This window comes from Vigna unguiculata, chromosome 3 (genome assembly GCF_004118075.2).
Source record: "Vigna unguiculata cultivar IT97K-499-35 chromosome 3, ASM411807v1, whole genome shotgun sequence".
Taxonomy (NCBI): Eukaryota; Viridiplantae; Streptophyta; class Magnoliopsida; order Fabales; family Fabaceae; genus Vigna; species Vigna unguiculata.
Genome location: NC_040281.1, coordinates 18,890,465 through 18,910,612, shown reverse-complemented (window position 1 = coordinate 18,910,612; position 20,148 = coordinate 18,890,465). Strand labels below are relative to the sequence as shown.

The following is a 20,148-nucleotide window of genomic DNA, read 5'->3' as shown; positions in this document are numbered from 1 at the left end:
AGTTGTTTAGGATGCTTATTTCCATGTACTGTTTTTATATTTGTGTATCAATGAATTAGGAAGTTATTTCCATGTACTGTTTTTATGTGTATCCATATATCAAAAGCGTGAGACCTTGTAATTCATAATGAAAACCAAATAATAGATTCCATATCAAGAGGTCTTGAATTCACACAAAGTACATCACAAAAGTGGTCTAGCCATTAAGTAGCAATATTAAAATAAAAAACAAAAGTGGTGGTCCAGCCATTCATTAGCAATATTAAAAGATGTCTTGATGCAACGAAAGAAATTTAAAAAGTTCCAAAGTGACCTTAAAGGTTCACAGTTATTACAAAACGAGATCACAAAAGAAGAACCAACACATGCAACTTCAAAATATGGTTGGAAGTGATCATGGTATTCAACCCCTCCTAGCATTCAGTTTCACTCTGCCATTTAATGCACCTCGTGATGGCTGGTGGGATGGTTGAGGTGGAGGTGGCTAGTGGGATGGTTGAGTTGGAGTTGGCTGCTGAGATGGTTGGGGTGGAGGTGGCTGGTGGGATGGTTGAGTTAGAGTTGACTGCTGGGATGGTTGAGTTGGAGGTGGGTGCTGAGATGGTTGAGTTTGCTATTAAGATGCATCAGTGAGTGTTGGCTGCTGGAATGCTTCAGTTGGACATTGATGTTGGGCTTCCTTTAATTGAGCCAGATGAATTTCAATTACTTTCGGACAAGCCCTTCTATTGTGCCCAATTTGCTTACAGATACGACATGTTTTACGTAAACCACCTTTTCTCAGTCTTGTTTCATCTCTTCTGATCTTCCATTGCTCTAATCTTCTTTTTTTCTTCGGCCTGCCTGGTAAAGTTCTCTTCGAGGGGGGTAACACATAAGGGTATGGAGTTGTCTCCCAGAAACTCTAACCATTGATAGGAAATATTATGGAAGTGTATATCTCTTCATAAGTGGACTTCCTAAAGACAGTTGGGATGAAGTCTTCTCCATTGAGCCTTTGTGGTAAATCTTGATCTGGACCAATATCTAAGTACATCATAAATATTCGAATTACAATCCCATTTGGTTGGAAATAAAATAACTGACCATTGAAAATAGTGCAATGGAAATTGAATTACCTGGGTGGGATTGCTATCAGATGCTTAAATGCATCTTCGTTCACATCTTTTATATTCCTCCTTTCCCATGCTTGTGGGTTTGTGGCTGCAGCTGCTTTCCACATAAGACGTCTTAGACTTTTGGATGGAAATTTCTTTCTAAAATTGGCATACAGGTGCCTTACACAGAAATGTTGATCAACTCCAGGCAGAAGTTCTTGTATGGCTAGTAGCAGGCCCTGACAATATCAAAAATAAAACAATAGGTTAAAGTTTTTCATATCAAATAAATGTGGGAAGAGAGCTTGAATTTGAATGTACCTTTTGTTGATCAGATATAAATGTATAGGATGCACACACTGCAGGTCCACCAAGGTCCTCAATAAGTAGTTCTAAAAACCCCGACCATGAATCCTTGTTCTCGACCTCCACTATTGCATATGCAATAGGCATCATTTGGTCATTAGCATCCCGACGAATGGATGTTAACAACTCTCTTCCGTATTTCCCTTTCCAGAAAGCTCCATCCAATCCAATTATAGGTCTGCATGAAATGAAATTGTCTTTGCATGCTTTTAAACATGCGTAAAACCTCTTGAATATTGGCTCCCCTTCATTCTCCTCAACATTAACTTTAACTGTTGATCCTGGATTTCTTGCTAGAAGCTCATGTGCGTAATCATATATCCTTTTGTATTGTTCTTTAAAGGACCCTTCAACATTTTATGCTGCAATTGCTTTGGCCCTATAAGCCATACACCTTGAGATACCAACATTCCATTTTCTACTAAATTTTTCACGGATTTCAATTCCTTTTACTCTTGGGTTTTCCCTAACTATTTTTTCCAGTTTCTTACTTAACCACTTTGAACTAAGTACACATAGGTTGAATTTCCTACTGCATGTGTGGTTATCTACAATTTTTCGCAATTGCCAGGTTTTAATAGCTTTCATGTAACCATAAATAGCTTTCAAGCTCAACTTCTACATTATCAGACCACTCCTTATTACGTAGTTCATCATCAATATCACAATCAACACTAACATCTAGTAGGTTGTTAGTACTCTCATCCATGCTATCATTTGGTCCAGACTCAGTCCAACTGTGAACATCACCATCTTCTTCTATCTTAGTCTGCCCTACATCTTCTTCAACTTCACAGTTCACTTCAACATCCCTTAATTCACCCTCAACTTCAGCTTCACAATTCACTTCAACATCCCTTAATTCACCCGCAACTTCAGTTTCACAGTTCACTCCAACATCCCTTAATTCACCCCCAGCTTCAACTTCACATTGAACTCCATCCTCCCTGATCTTACCCTCACATTCAGCTTCACACTGCAAACTGTCACTTAAAACAGCACCAATATCAGCCTGAGTTCCCTCTTCCCTTATCTCAACATCACATTCACCTTCACGTTCAATAACATATCCCAAAACACCAACTCCATCTTCACATTCAATACCATCTACTATAACAGGAACACTATGATTCTCAGCTTGAGGTTCACCCTCAACACAATCACCTAAAACACGTGATCCACCCTCCTCCTATGTGTCAGGTTCATCCAGATAATACTCCAACATTTCAATGACTTGGGGTTCAGACAATGAGTATTCAACAAATAAATGAACTTCACCATTCAGTCTTGCGATATTAACCATATGCAACACACCACTGTCATCACACAGAAGTTGCAGTTTATCATTTAATACTGAAGAACCACCAACTGAGAACCATAATTTATTCTCTCCAACATACTCGAGCCCTTTTATCATGCTTAAAACAATAAAGTAGCTCCACATGTTTGGGTCGAACGATAACCTAGTACTTTCCCCATATTCGTACCGCAACTTCCCATCACTTATGAATTTACCTCCATGGTGAAAAACCACCTCAAATTCCTCGTCCATCACGCAAACACGTATACAAATAGATACATAAACCTATTAATTAATCAAATACCAACAAAAAAATATGAAACATATATTAAATACAAAACACACTGAAAAAGACACTACAACAACACTTTAAACATGGGGGACCACAACGCAAAAGCATTTACACATGGTGGGCCAAAAAAAGCATATTTAAACACCGACAAACCATAATCAATACTCTGCTTCCCCCAAAACACACAACACACATAACCAATATTCTGGTTCCCCAAACAACAAACACCAGAACATGCACCGAAAAATTTATTCCCAAATGCTATAGAGAGAAACTCACCTTCTGCCCTTCTATTTAAAGCAAATCGGGATTCAGATGAACGAAAACCTTGAATGCAATTCGATTCCAGCAGCTTCTCCCCCTTCTATTCTCTTCGCTTCGCACAAAAACCCTAGCTCGCTGGTTTCCCCCAAATCAATTTGAAAACTCTCTCGTCCTCTCGTATTCTCGTCCTCTCCTACTATGCATTTTTCAAATTTAATTTTTAAGACTTAATTATTAATTAATTCTGATCAAGCCACGTCAGTAAAAAACAACACCTCAGCATGCCCAGTCACTATTCACTTAATAGTCATTGACGGCCGTTAACGGTTATAGCTGATTGTTGCTGTTTTTCAAAATTAGGGACCTAATTGAGTCAAATGAAAATTGGGGGACCTACTTGAGAATTTGCTACAAATATGGGGACCTCTGGAATGATTAAACCTATATGTTATCACCATTCATCGTTATTATTGCTCTTCCAACAACTTCAACGCATGTTAATCCATTATATATTATTTTAGTTGACCAAAATTTCGACACAAGCTAATCCATTACGGATTATTTGACTTGGCCAAATTTTGTAAATATGTAATAAGTAAAAGTTTAATTACTCATTTGATTCTCACTTTGGTTGGAATGTTTTAATGTGGTCTCAACGTTTAAAAAAGTTTGATTATATGCCAACTTTTGAAGAAAAAAAAGTATCAATTGCGTCATAACTTTTAAAAAATTACCCTCAATTAACTCCTTTTTAAAAAATTACTATCTACGTTAATGACATGTCATGTCTTAATATGTGGTTTTTTTTTTTCTAATTTTTTATTTTAATTTTGTTACCTTTTTTTTGCAAAATTTTTGTTGTTGTTACATGTCAGGTTCTTATAGTATGACACGTGACAATGTCATGTGACAGGACACTATCACATGTTAGTATTAAATATCATTATCTTGATTTTAATTTAGTTTTTATATATGTTTATTTGATTCAATTTATTCTCAATTTTTTTCAAAATAGAGCAATATTATTCATCTCTAACTAAATTTATTATTTGTATAAATATTATATTGATATTATTATTAAAAATAACTTTTTAATATATTACATTATTGTATATTATTAACCTATATTTTTTTAATTATGACTTTTACTACTAAATTTTAATATAAATATTAATATAACATTTAAAAGATTAATAAATTTGTCCCAATTAAAAGATGACCAAATTTATTATTTGTATAAATAGTATTAATTAATTTATTACTATAAAAAAACATAGATTAATAATATATTAGGTTTAAATACTTAATTTTTTTTGTAAAAATATTTATACTTAATTAATTTTAATCTTATAAAATAAAACATGAATTAACAAAATAATATTAATACTATATAAGTAGCGACAAAAGTTTTGCAAAAAATACTAAAATTAAATAAAATAAAAACCACTTGACATTTTGTTAAAAATAACCTAATTAAGATATTTTTTGAAAAATCATTACCCAATTAATATTTTTTTCAAAAGTTAGGAAATAATTTAAACTTTTTAAAAAAAGAAGACTACAGTGAAACATTCCGACCAAAGTGGAAAATCAAGCGAATAATTAAACAATAAGTAAACTTTTGCATGGATATATGTTCCCCTAACTCTAATTACGTATATTTTTAAAATGTGTTAATATGAAGTTGTTTTTGCATATTAGTTTTAGGCCTAATAGATTTTAGGAATTTGAAACTACTTACGAATGGGTGAGATTGAGAAGATATATTGCTCATTAACATCATTTAAGTAATTAGATGTGAATGAATTCTTTTAAGAACCCAGCTTTATTGTGTGATGAATAAAGTAAAGATGTAATCATCCAACTATCTTTAGGTTTCGTAGAAGATACACCCTTGCATTTGAGGCAAATGTTTAATACTGACGAACCAATGTCTTATAACAGTTAGGAAAATTAGCTTTTTTATTCCAATAGCAAACATTATTAGTTTTCCGTGTTAAATATTCAATAAAATAAAGATACACTATCCCTATTCATTGGTTAGTTGCAGACTAAATGCAGCTACAATCCAAGTTAAATATTTTAGTAATTAACTAGAAATTGGAATATTTGTGGCATCATATCAAATGCCAATGCAGCTATCTTTTCTTGAATGATTCCCCTACCTAAGGGTGTTGGTTTTTGTACTGTACAACACTTGTCACTTTACACCTACCTAAATTAACTTACAGGCAGGTTACATTCAAGGTTTTGGCTACACAGATGAAAATTATATAACAAAGAATACCTAGTCGCGCAGCACTTTCAACCAGACTTCCAGGATGATACATTACCAGAATTCCACTCCTTCCATTCAACTGCTTTGGAAGATACATAAAGATTTTACCACATTGTCTCTCTCACTCCATGAGTATAGGCAACAACTAAACGCCTACATGAAATTCAAAATGTGCACAATTATAGATTTTAGGAATCTGAAATAACAACAGTAACAGTGCTATAAATAGAGGAATACACACCTCAGCATTTGATTCAAAGAACTCAATATTCGTTATTTTATTGACATTCATATTTTAATAAACGCAAAAGTATATTATTTCGGCTTACAAAAATAATTACTCTATTTTTTCAGCTTTGAACAAAGGAAACAGAAAAAGGGTACTGCAGAGTGTGAAGGAATAAGACAGAAAGCTCAAAAGTCAACCTGAGAAGGGCCGCTGCACCAATCTTCTGCAATAACCAAAATACTCTAGGCTGAAGGATCCTTCTGCTTTGAAAAATATAATAGAAAAAAATTACATCCGGTGAGTTGGCTCAGAACACATTATAAGGTATTTACGTCCACAAAGTCAGGAAAGAATAGAAATCACGGTAGTGATGTTATTTAATTATTATAAGGGTCCACCTGTATGTTGTATGAAATGTGATACTACTTACATACTACAAAACCGTTCAAAATTTTGACTAAGGGATATAGCAGAACTAGGACAATGATAATTGTGTTTATCCACCAACCTTCCTTTCCAACAACAGAATTGTTATAATTTGATATTTAACATATCCTGTTCAGGTTTAGTGTGTTGATAGGCAAGAACAAAAGTAAAAAGTTGTCCTTCAACCAGAACACGGGTCTATCTGGATTGCAAATAGATTGTGTGAAAGGTTAAAAAGTTGGATATAGTATTAATTCTCTTGTGTAAAATACATACTTAGGGGGATTACAAATATAATTGTTAAATGTAACCGACTTAGACCCATCTCTTAGTATTTTCCTACTTACAAATGCTTAACTCTATACACAATACATATTGGAGATTTATCCTATGCTTCTTTCTCTTTTATTTTATCAATAATCAATTATAGATCTGGCAAAGACCAAGTAAAAATATCTACTAATTGATCATTTGAGTTAACAAACTCAGTTTTCATGTCTTTTGATCTAATTTTTTCATGAATAAAATAGCAATCAATCATAACATGTTTGATCGTTTCATAAAAGATAAGATTAAAGCTAATATGAAAGATAGTATGATTGTCACATATAATTATCCTTTTTATGATATCTCCAAATTGCAAATTTTTAAGTAATTGTTTAAGCAAAATAAGTTCACAAGTGGTTAAGATCATAGCTCTATATTTTGTTTCCATAGTAGATCTTGTTACAACATTTTGAGATAAGTCAAGATTTGAGATAATCAATAGTACCATGAAGACCAACTCTGATAACAAAACCCTACTTACCACCAATAGATATCTCGAACGGTAATGGGACATGCTCTACTAAATTCAACTATTTTAAAGAGCATTTATTTCAAGCATGGCCTAATGCCAACCAAGATGGGTTGAGGAATCACCTTCAAATTTTAGAATTGACATAGAAGAAATGGACTAAGGACAGGTATAAAAAAGTAGTGTAACAAGGAAAGGGATTGAGTAGAATATATACACTTAAAAAAGGCAATGGGAAGTTCAAACTCAGCAGTCAGAGCCCGAAGAGATGGGGAGTTGGCACTAGAAGTGAGTCATCCATTGGACGATAAGAAAGTTGTCACCAATTGTACACCTAAAGGGTTGGTGGAGGTGGGGGATCCTTAGGTTCATTAGAGTGAATTAAGGCAAAAGGAGACGAAGTATGTTGTGAGACACTAATAAGAAAAAAACTAAGATGGTGCATGAATTTCATAACAAACTTGATAAATTGGATACCCTTGGAACAAGTTGTTTCATCTTGACAAGACAAGGATGACCCAATTGAGCATGAATGAGAGATGGAGAATTCATAATCATACCAACATGTGTAGAAATTCATAGGTGATAAAGACTATAAGACTAACATATGGTGTCAATCATCCATCCCAAAATTCAGTTCGATTAACAAATAGAATCTTTGAAAAAAGAGATAACGCAGTCAAGGGAATGAATGAGATGACTAATGGATATAAGTTAAATCAAAACCCAAAGACAAAGAACATTATAAATAGATAAAAAAAAGGAAAAGATTAATAATACCAACACCATGTGTTGAGACCCTTGATCCATTAGTCATGGTCACCAAAGGTAAATAATCCATAGATGATAGAGAAGCAATGATTTGTTACTAGTAATGTGATCTTTGGCACCCAAATCTAGAACCTAAGGGCCAAGGGAATTAGAACGAGTGAGGCTAGCAAAAGAAGTACTCATGTATGCAACAAAAGTAGTGAAATTAGAGTTCTGGGCGATTGCGATCATCACGTTGAGATACCAAAAAAGTTAAATCATCAACGGAAGGTTATCAACAATTGATTTAGTTGGCACACACACAAGAGTGGAACAATTGGAAGTAAAATTAGGAACAATTGGAAGTAAAATTAGGCACAATAGGGGATCACCAAATCTTATCACAAACATGTAATAGTCATTAAAGGGTCCATGTAAAGTCAATAGCATGATCGTTGACGTTTACTCTAGTTGCTGAATAGTGGAGGAAGGAGGCAATAATTCTTTAAGTCGTGAAGAGCATGAGCTTTACCCAAATATTCACCCATTGTGCTATTAAGATGTCTAAAGAAAATAATATTGAGAAGATTTAGACAAACAACATAAAGATGTTGACTATCATTGGTTTACAATAATTTGGCATGTTCCCAACCTTATGAACATGTCTCATGGGCATGAAATATTTGTTTTTACAGTATTTGTTTCAAGTATACTAAATAGTAGACTTGAAAAATACATAATTGAGCATCAATTTTCAACCAATGACAAACCTCACTGTCACCAATAGTAGTCACACTCTGGGTAAGGTGATCAACATATCTCTAACTCTAAATCTTAAGCAAAAACTTAATGTTTGATGCCTAAGTATCATAATTAGTACCATTTAACTTGTCAATGGATAGAAGCACATCAACAAAATTACCATAGATTGACGGATCAGCCATAGTAATAACAAAAGAGACCATAGATGAAGAGGAGAGAGAAAAAAACTTAAAAGAGACCAAGTTGATCAAGTCAACAAGCACTGATCCAAAACGAGAATGAGACAACAATCCTATTGCAAGTAGTCGTCGCTGGAAATAGGGCAACAACGTAGCACCACGTGAAGCAAAAAGCGATAGCAGATACACGACTTAGAGAGGAGCATGAAGGTACATCGGAGCCCCAAATCCTGAAATTCAGCAGTGTAGTGGTCGCCTAGTCGAGATGATGTGATTGGTGGTATTGCTGATCCTAACGACAACAACAATGACAACGAAGCAATGGCAACAACGAAAGATTACATCTAACAATATCTAATAATGTGTAACACATTGCTTCACTAACATTCCTATAAATAAGCAAATGTACATCACAATACGAACCACAAGTAGGCATTTAGCATAGTCATGCCTGAATTGTGGAAAAAAGAAACGTACTTCACAAAAAGACATTGCATCATATCACAAAGCTAGCTCGTTTGTAATTGTGATTATTAAAGCTGTAACCAACCTTTGACTGTAATATCTTTCTGCTGTCACTGAAGTATTGATTTGGATGGTTAATCCCTGCATCACACGGCATGCCATGAAGAGCTTCAAATGTCAAAGTGCAAGCCAACTGCATAAATGTCATACATATAGTCAGATATCAAATCAAACGGTTATGGACCACTGAAGTTCAGCCGGTTGTGCTGAGACCTACCTGGTAATGTCTATTTCTCGCTTTGTCTATAACATCTTCCATTGCTCTACTGTTTACCCCCATTCTGCCGAGAGCAGCTCTTAGATTCTCCTCGCTATAAAATTCAAATGGCGTCAATTAAATATCAGATCACGTCCATACAAAAATAAAATACTGTCATGGAGACTGAATAAACATTTCCAGTGATAATTAAAATCTAGTAAACTATAACCCCTTCAACTTTATTTGATGAGTAGCTTACTCTGTAGTGCAAATTAAGATCATAGAGTATGACCAAAGAGTAGGGAATGATTTATGTGCCCAAATACCACCCTTAGATTTACAACTAAAATATCATTACATTTACAAAGTACGTATAATATGATATGAAACACATTATTTCTAAAACACGGTGAAGTATGTTGAATGTAGGAGGGGAGATAAGGATAATGAATAAAAGGCTATGGCAAAAATACAGAATGAGAATGCTTTCTTGTTCAAGAGAACAGTAGTACACAGATTAGGCAAGACATCAGCACATACCTATAAATGACATAAACAGAGAGGGGAAGACTCTTAACAAAGACAATGGTGTTACTTCCTTGACTAATATTTACATCAGGTTAATGAATTTACGTAGGAAAGCAATAGAATAGCAAATACTTACATTGATACCATTAAAAGTAGTTATTATATTTAATGACACTGACACTTATTCTAATTCAAAAGATCATTTTTGTCAATTATTAAATGTGAATTTTTTTATTAATAACCCAACAAATACATTCCCTTTCATGATATATGAAAAGATGTCTACTTCGCAATAAATTATTGGCCCAAAGATGGTGATAATTTACTCAACTTCCCATACACTAATACCCATGAACAATAAATGCAGTTTAACATGAGATACCTGAACAAACAAGTACAATCTTTCTTATTAGTACATTAACTATTTTAATTATAATTTCCAACATAAAATTAAATTTATCATTCAAACACTGATTTGCAGCCTCCAACATAAAAATTTAATGTTAGCAGGAGAGGGGTTTAAATTATATTTCTCTTGAACCTTTCCAATAAGTAAGTCAATGATAAAAATTTGTTATGAAAATAAATAAATATCAATGATTGAAATGTTAATGTCCTGAAGATGTATTTAGCGACAAAAGAAAGCAAATAAGGTACAGCAAGTGTCCGAGCTATAGTTTATAGTTCAAACGAAACTTAAGTCCTCAAGGGAAAGAAATAAATATTATAATGCAGTCAAGAGAAATAAATAATTTAATAGAACATCAAAGAGATCAATACTACATAACGTCATTTATATAAGAAAGGAATGAGAACACTTTTTGTCTAAATTATAAGAAACACTATCATTTTCAAATGAAATAGTTAATTTCCTTATATACCCTTATTTTAGCGTAGTGTCTATTAATGAAATATACACTTATTTTCATGAAAAACGAATGCAGTTACTAGGTTATTAACAACACAAGCCAGACTCATTGGATGAAAAAAATATTTAGTGAATTATTAGTGTCACTAAAGACTTGAACCATTATGAGAATTTTTTTTAGTACAGTTTAAAAATTTATTGCATATTAATTAAAATTGACGAGCTAAACTACTTGTTTTAAGAATCAAGTATTTGTTTCTTATATATGACTAAACTTTCCCTTGCAACCCCAAACACATTGCACATGTGTCTAATTACGTGTGCAGAGGAGATCTTTAGTTTGGCTCAGCTTTAGTGCCTGGCTATGGATCAAACACAAAATATCAACTCTAACATTCTCATTCTCATATTGGAATCAGTGTCCATTGAATGTTTAAAACTACTGTGAACCACAAACCAATGGAGGTAAATGAAGTTATGTCTGATGAGCTAAGAAATCAATTGCTAGTGCCTGGTTATATGAGAAAACTTGGGTAAAAGTTTTAAGTGGCTACTGACTTGTTAGAAAGGCTTGTAGCTTACCTTACAAGAACGTAAAGCAGCAGGTATAAATACATAACATAAAGAACAAGGGGCTGCTATTGTTTTGTTTGATTTTTCAGGTGTAATTCACTTTCATGGTGGGATCAATTATAAAAGAAGACTAGGAAGGATATATGCAAGAGGACGAAGGAGCTAAAGTGATTCATATAGACAACTATCAGATGCACCTGAATCAAAAAGGAATTGTGGCCAGTAGTATGGATCTTGGTACTTGCTAAAAGCAAGTGCAACATGTTTTGGTTTAAAATAATTATTTACCAATTTTATCCTTTAAATGATTTTTTTTTTAATTTAACTGTTTTTTTCATTTGATCTTTTTTTAAATTATAAAGTTTTTTAAACTAATAAAATAAATATCTATAATAAAAAATACCTACAAAATAAATAAAAAATTATCTATAATAAAATTATAAAAATTATTTATATTTACTTTTATAATTATCATTTTATTATTTTTTATCTTCATCAAAAAAGTGAATACAACACATGTGTTTTCACTCGTTGTAGATAATTACTTTAATTTAAAAGAAAAATAACTGAATTTAAATAAATATTAATTTAAAAAGATAAAATGGTAAAATAGTTATTTTAATTTGAAAAAAAAATTTAAATTAACGTTCATTTAAAGGATAAAAATGAAAATGTAATTATTTTAATTTAAAAAAATGTTACTTAAAGGATAAAATTGAAATAAAATATGTATAAAAAAGATATATAAGTATAGATATATAAAATTTTATTATTTTTTATAATTTTTTTATTTTGAGCAATTAATTTAAAAAATAAAAAATAATATAATTTAAAAAATATATACAATTTTGTAAAACTAGTATTAAAAAAATTATGTAGCAGCTAATTTTAAAAGAAAAGTTATTTCGAAAAACAGAAATTTATTTAATTATTCATCTCACTAAAAAAATTATTAAAAAGTAAAATTGTTCAATTAAAAAATGAGAAGGGAAGTTATCAAATGGATAATGATATCCTTCGATCTACAACTACCACCCACCAGTTACTGTCATTTCCTACTTCTCGTGTACTTTTTTCAAATGGACTAGGCAGATTTCTGGACCCAGCATCTGCCAGGATAGTTCTCAAATGGAAAAAATTGTACCAAAAGGCAGAGTATTAATTTTGTTAAAAAATTAATTTGATCAGATTACGAAAAACAAACTACCCTATGAACACACAAATATTAAGAGAGACCTGAAATGTCGATAGGGACAACCATGATGATCTCCCGTTCCAGGAGTCGATGAGATGATCTTTGTACAAGAATAGGGAGAATAATCCTGCAACATCATCAAAATATTATTAATAGTTGAAACATATGCAAGCTAACACCACACTGAAAATGGGTGTTTAAAATCTAAAAATGGAAAATGGCAATAAAAAAGGACATCACCAACTATATATTTGAAATATCTCAAAAATCTGAAGGAAAGTTCAAAACTTACTGTTCTCTTCCCTTCCTTTCCATAATTATGACGAATGCCGTACGCGTACTGTTTCTCAAACTTCTCCAAACCAACCTACAATGGGATCTTACATTTTTAATTGCTAATGTAATTTAATGAAAAGAAAACAGCTTATGAAATACCTAGATGTTGCTTAGAGAGATATTGAATAAATTGAACACGGATATACAAATTTGGGATGATTTAAAAGTGTTACGAAACAATGTGGAAAACTTGGCTAACTCAAACTGTTGTAATTCTAATTTACCTCTCATGTAACCCCAAAAGTTCACATTTTTAATTTCAGCCTTAAGAAATTGTCAGATTTAACTTTCCTATTACATACAAGAATTGTACATACCTTTTTAGAGAACTCTGCCCTCCAAAAAGCAAGTGCATCATCCAGATTCAAGCCAACACCCTACTTACATTGTGGAGAAAAGACAACAGATCAGAAAACAAAGAAGACAAATCGGGAAAGCAGATTAACAGTAATCAAGAAGCAAATGGATTAGGATATCTAAATGATTTTCTACATTAGTCAAGCCTATTCCCATAAAAAAAAAATCAGAATGGACATGAATAAAAGGGTATTACATTTGACAATGCTACAAATAAGTACCAACTTTTTGAACCAATCATAACCATTCAACCATAACCCGTGTCCTTTAAAGTATCGAATTGTGCCAATTTACCCAATTGATACACGTCAAAGTGTGGAAAACTGACAACATTCTCAGACTCGGTGGTACCATAAACTTACGGGTATAAAAGAATAAATTTCAATTTTCAAGAAAAGGTGCTGGACATTGTTCCACTTGTATGAGTTGTTAATAAACTTGAAACTCGAGATAGGAACTTAAACCGTTAAGATAATTCCAGCCAATCTTTTGCTTTCCCCAACCCATGTGTAAAGAAACAACATCTGAAGGTGAAGCCTCATTTAACACCTCAAACTTAAAACCATCTAGACTCCGTAGAGTATTTTGTTTTATTATGCCCAGATGGTAGACAAAAGAAACCTTGAGAAAGAGGCCTAGTTGCATTCTCCCTCCATGCTTTAAATGATGATCCTCTTTTAGCTGCATTAAAAGTGGTTATAAATCAGGACATGTGAGATAAAACTGAAAAACAATATCAGGACACAACTCAATACGAAAGAGATAAGAGAAAGAAATTACATATGAATCAAGAGAAGAAACACATGAGTGCAATTTATTTCAATATCTAACCTTATCAAACAGGTGGCGCATGCACAAAGGAAATGAGCTCTTGGCCACTTGATCAATGTCCTTTAGTGATATATCAGCATATTCTCTTGACTGCAAAGGTTTCAACCATAGTGAACTTGTCAATCCAACATCACATAAATACCAAAACAGAAGTAGACAAATGAATATACCGCATGAATTACCTGAGAATAGTCAGGACCCAAATAACTTGAGCACATGGCTTCCACAATCTACAGTTACATAAAAAGCTAATCAAGTTTATAACAAAGAAGGGATCTATTGGCATACAAAAAGCACAGCAGCCACACTTACAGGAGTCAACCTATGTTTCTCTTGTTCTCGAATTGAAGATGTCCATTTTCTACAAGAATTAATGAAAACATTAATCTTAAATCCTAATAAAGAAAGAAAGAAAACAGAGAATACATATGAGAAAAATTATTGAGATCCAAATGACCAATGAAACCTGTTTGTAAGGATGAGTGTCTTTGATAGCTGACTGCGGAATAGTGTGGCTACAAGTGAAACAATCTAGGAAGGAAGCAAAATTGAAACATACAGAGGATTTACTATTAACAATACTCAGATTCAAGGCAAGAACTAACAAGTAATTACAGTAGTCAACCTGATTCATTGCAACATATGCATATCCTTGACTAATTAATACTTTCCGCCCAGCCACAAGCTCTGGAACTTCTTCAAAGGGTACCTATATTGGAACAAACAGAAAGATATCAAAATATTGTAACCCAAAAGCCAAGGGAGATTGCTAGCAGTCAAAATTTATGGCTACTCTGTTGCTCACTCACATACAAACAAGTTTTTGAGCGTTACAAAATCAAGCATCAAGAAAAACAACCATACCGTAAGAGAAAAATTATCGGTGACAATGGAAAGATTAAAACCATATAACTCTTTGGGCATGAAGGGTCTTAAAATGTCAATATAAACAAGTTCTAAACGGGTTAGTTAATGCCTATAATTACTGTACCTACGTATGAAAAAGAACAGAAGTTTGATTTAAAGACTGATCCAAGCTGCAATGGCAAAGAAAAGGAAAAATATCTTAAACTTTCAAAGAGAGATGAAGGGACTGAGTTGTCAAAATAGCAAGTTTTCTCTTTCTCAAAATCTTCACTACTGTATTATCCCAACTCAATTCTAGGTGCAAAGAGAAGAGCTCTCTATGTTTCTCCCTCCCTCATTCATACAGGCGAACAGGCTTTCAAAATAAAAAAGACACAAGGATAACTAATCACTATTTCCTGAAAAAAAAGATAGATTAATATATTTTCAACTAGTAAACTGCTTTCTTTTTGCTTTATCTGAACAAGGAAGCAGTAGAATTCAATAGTTTTATTAAGAGAACCTATTTTCTATAGAGAAGGATAAGATATTTAAAACAGTCAGAGTTAATATTAAAGCAGAACTGCATGTTACCCTGTGCATGGATATCTTCATTTGCAATACATAAGTAGGAAATAAAAGATATAACACAAACCTTATAGAAGATAGCATCAGCTGCAAAAACAAAGTAAACGGAGCAAAGAAAAACATAGGCTCATTAGAATTGAAAAAGTAATAAAATAAGAAATCTGAAGAAAAAAGAGCAATTTAATTCAAAAATGTGTCAATTTTTTTCTTTTTCTTGTAGAACAGAAATGCAATCATACCACTTAAAAAGTCCTATCAACTTATTTTTTCATAAATAATCCCTTGATAAAATGCTAGGTTGGTAGTGGATTTGCACGTTATGCAAATCCTAAAATATGAAGGAAATAATATGCCTTAGATCTTAGGTGACAACGACTAGTTATATTCCTATTAATTCAAAAACTTCAACACTGTGCATGCAAATTATATATCTACCAACATGGTAAAAGGCCACTGAAAAGAATAAGCAACATTCTCCTACCAGTGGGTAAAGGTTGACCCGTAGACCGTGCAACTTGTCCCAATTTCTCCTTTATGCTCTGAAAATAATAAAATACAACATTTCTATAAGGTACTAAGATGTATTTGTGCCTCAGAACTAGATTAGTTTTGCATAAATCAAACTACACGGTAAAAATTAGAAAAAAGAGTCAAGAGAAAACCACTAAAAATAATGGCATGTGACTACCTCAAATTCCACATTACTAACGGCCCTGTAAGGAAGGTCAAATTCTTCCATGACTGCTCGCTGTGTACACATAGGCAGTATATGATGAATAAGTACTTAACTTGAAATGCAAAAGAGATATAGAATAGGCAGATTTTACCTGAGCTTCAGCATTCTTCAGAAGACGAAAGCGGTAGCGAAAGAGTGCAGATTCCATGGAAAGAAACCATTTCCTCAAGTCCTCCCTGGGAATACAAGCATGCAAATTATGAATTTAGTACAGGTGGAACAAATTAAAAATATAATTAGGATTTATTATAACAGCTTTCAAAAGATCTATGTTCCTTGCTTTGATATAGGCATAGCATCATTCAGAATTAAAAAACATATATAAAATACTCTCGTCATTAAAAATTCATTCAATTTGTAGTAGCCTTCCATTTATTTTGAAATGCACAAAAAAAGAGCGGTTCTTACGTTCTGCAATACACAAGACGTAGAGCAAAATGAGATATAATATCCTTGTGCAGAACCTCAGACGCGTGTTGGTGTCTCATATTCACTTTCCACAGGTCCTTTACCTGTACAAGGGGTGGCTCACACCGAAACAGTCCACCACACAGCATTATTTTTTTTTCCATCGAGAATAAAAGAGAGAGGACAAATCTAAATTGTCAGATACAGAATTTTATTTTACCAAATTTTCCATTTCTTCCGGTTTTTTCCCCCGCGACATACCATCAGAAATGCCCTTGAGAACTACAACAAGAAATACTATCCATCAAAACAGAACCACAAAACTTGCAAAATATCCGCCACAACGGAAGTTGAACAACAATAGACACGATTCCGATACCAATTCAACATATTAAAAATACAAACAAATTGCTTGCAAATTTCGGATATACTCATTTCTTAAATCAATCATATGTATATATCGAGCAGCGGACATTGTTATAAGCATAGATAATCCAAACCCTAGGCACGAAAAGAGAGGGAACCTGAAGCAGATCTCTCAACTTTGAAGAATCGAAAGACGATAAAAGAAAAGAGAAGAAGAAAATAGACCTCGGAGGCGGTCGATGGCGAAGGACTCGAACTCCTCGAGCCTAACATCGAGTGAGGGAGCAGAGCGATAGAGGGGGATTGTGGGAACAGAAACGGCGTCGGAGGAGGAAGACAAGATGTTCCTGCGACTCTGAGGACGAAAAATTTTCATGGCTTTGTTTCTTCTCTGAGTGAGAGCCACAATCGAGAGCGTAAAGTGAGAGTTGCAGCTATTCCTCAGGTTCTGAATCCGCGCCAATTAATTTGTCCCTGTGTACAAAATGGCGGGAAACTACTTTCCTTCTTAGGCATTATATTGACGATAAGTTAGTTGCATTATATCGACAATAATAATAAGCATAAATTTATTTCATTTTTTCTAATTTAAAAATATTAAGTATATTTTTAGTTTTTATTTAGTCTTCAAACAATAAATATAGTCATTTTAATTCAATAAAATTATTCGCTTTTTTAAACTTGTTAAATAATATTCCCACATTAAAATAAAAATATGTCAAATAGAATTAAAATGATTATATTAATTCTTTTTTAAAGTTAAAATATCAAAATATATTAAAGTTTGGGTTAATAACCAATTCTAATTTCATTGAAAATTAAGAGACTAAACTTGAAATAATTGTATACTCGATCTTATACTTATAGATCTAAAATTATTGAGAAATTCATTATTATAATATTTCATAAAATATAGGAAGAAAAATTTATATGTATATTTTAGGTACTACTTAACAACTAATTATATTAATATTTTCTCTTTCACATATATTAACAACTTATTTGTAGGTTCAAAAAGTTTATATATGTAACCCCTAATTATAAAAAGTACTCGTGTCATAATTAATATCTTGATACTTAATTACTCTCAATGTTAAGGCTATGTTTAGTCTCTTCAAAAATTTCACTAATCAACATCTTTGATTAGTAACAAGTATTACCTTCTCCAGGTTACAATGAGTTTCATCCTCTCCAAGTATCACAAGTATAAACCTTTATAGGTTACACTGAGTATCAACCTCTATAGTTATCCTTCTCAATCTTCCCCTATAATCAATAACTCTCAATTACAATGAATAATCACAAAACACTCTCAAAACAAGAGTGTACAATACAACTCACAGATTATAACTTCACTTCGTGAAGAATTCATAATATGTATGCAATCAACCCAATATCTCACTAAATACTATTGATTTGACAATATCAAAACATTTTGATCTTCCTCAATTTTTCATTTTGTTAGTCTTTTGCATCCTTTACATAACTATTGTGATGTAGGTTTGACCCCTACCAAGGATGGTGACCTAAGATTTATGCTTAGGAGAACATATATGTTTAGAAAGGGAGTTACCTAATCCCTTCCATTGTCTTAGCTTTCATTATGTTTAAATTTTTATAAGTTGACTTGGTTGACTTATTGACCTTTGACTAGGGTTGACTTGTTGACTATAGTTGACTTAACCTAAGTTGACATGTTAATCCTTGTTGATTTGTTTTGTAGGTTTGTTTATGGTAATTAGGAGAGGATGAACACTAATTGAAGTAGATTAATGCATGTCTACATGGAAAGCATAAAACAAGTATGATATGGAGGAGAGAGAAAAGCATAAAGGGGGTGATATTGTTTAGATACCTTTTTTCACTTTTGGTTTGCTTAAAGGACCCAAGAACCCTCTATATAAGGGGTGCTCCTAAACATGTACAAGGGTTGATCAATTTGAGTAAAACATTCTATTGTTTCTTCTATGGCCTTTTCTTGATCAATCAAGTGGCGACATTCCTTTACTCATCTCTAGGAAAGAGTTGGCCTTTTGGTCCTCATCAATGAGTGGCATGTTTCTCTTATTCCATATCCATTTTATATGTTTGTCATTTTCTTCTTTGTTTATCCTGCATTTCAATTCAGTTAAGATGTTGTAATGCCCATTTTATGTTGTTTCTTTGATCCAACCATTACTCTCCTTCTCTAGAACCTCTAGAAGTGAACCTTCACATCTAGATAGCTTGATTATCTTAATGTCCAATGGGGATCTTCTCTAGGTTTTCTTAACAAATCAAACACCAAATTTCACAAAACTAAAATGAACCCACATCGTATTGCATTTCATAGTTGTTGAGATTTTAAATTGCATTATTTGAATTTCAGTGTTTCATTGTCATCTTCATGATTTGTCTTGATAGGATATGACTTGATCAATTTCTTCATATTGTACCTTCAACATCATTCTTTAAGACTTAAATTCTAAATTTTTTGATGCTCGTTAATCTTCTTTCCTTACTTGAATGAACATGAGCTTGATTTGAATTATACTTTTTCTTCCATGTTCATATTTGTCCGGTTAAGGAAACTTTTGCAATGTGATTCTACATTTAAATTGTTAGACCAATAACACTTATCACTCAATCAAACAGTTCATTTATCAATCATACAAAACATTTCCTAATGTTCATATTACTTGAATGTTTGATTTCGAAAACTTTCCTCTTTTAGAATGTAATTATCATAAGATAATTTTCTTGAATGTTGTATCTCTGAATTAATTCTCTATTTCAAATGAAAAGATTAATATCACTTTAAATGATCAATTAAAGATTAAAGAAATAAAAATCTTAGCCAAATATCAAAGCATGTTCTCATGTGTTTAATGTATAATTGAGTTCTACTATTTAGGTTGTCTAACGCCTTAATCGTCTAATAACTTAGATCGGCTAATGACTTAGGTCGTCTAACACATATACCTAGTGATTATCCTTAGTTGTACTTGTCTAATGTACAAACATATTTTTTGCTTAGACTCATCTAATGCTAAGACTTAACCTATTTTCATATG

General features: G+C 32.6%; 1 protein-coding gene across 1 annotated transcript; it reads right to left on the bottom strand.

Annotated features, from left to right (window-relative positions):
- Positions 1–5,381: 5,381 nt before the first annotated feature.
- On the bottom strand, positions 5,382–17,591 carry LOC114175922 (probable DNA primase large subunit). Its single transcript, XM_028060767.1, has 20 exons — positions 17,321–17,591; positions 16,950–17,011; positions 16,730–16,833; positions 16,413–16,497; positions 16,274–16,333; positions 16,067–16,124; positions 15,653–15,672; positions 14,777–14,860; positions 14,618–14,682; positions 14,464–14,512; positions 14,334–14,381; positions 14,152–14,241; positions 13,942–14,001; positions 13,281–13,340; positions 12,920–12,994; positions 12,669–12,754; positions 9,482–9,575; positions 9,290–9,397; positions 6,024–6,086; positions 5,382–5,750 (listed from the first exon to the last, which is right to left on the bottom strand). Exons 1-19 carry the CDS (start codon positions 17,469–17,471, stop codon positions 6,069–6,071), a joined length of 1,377 nt encoding a protein of 458 aa, XP_027916568.1. The 5' UTR covers positions 17,472–17,591; the 3' UTR covers positions 5,382–5,750; positions 6,024–6,068.
- Between the last annotated feature and the right edge of the window lie 2,557 nt (positions 17,592–20,148).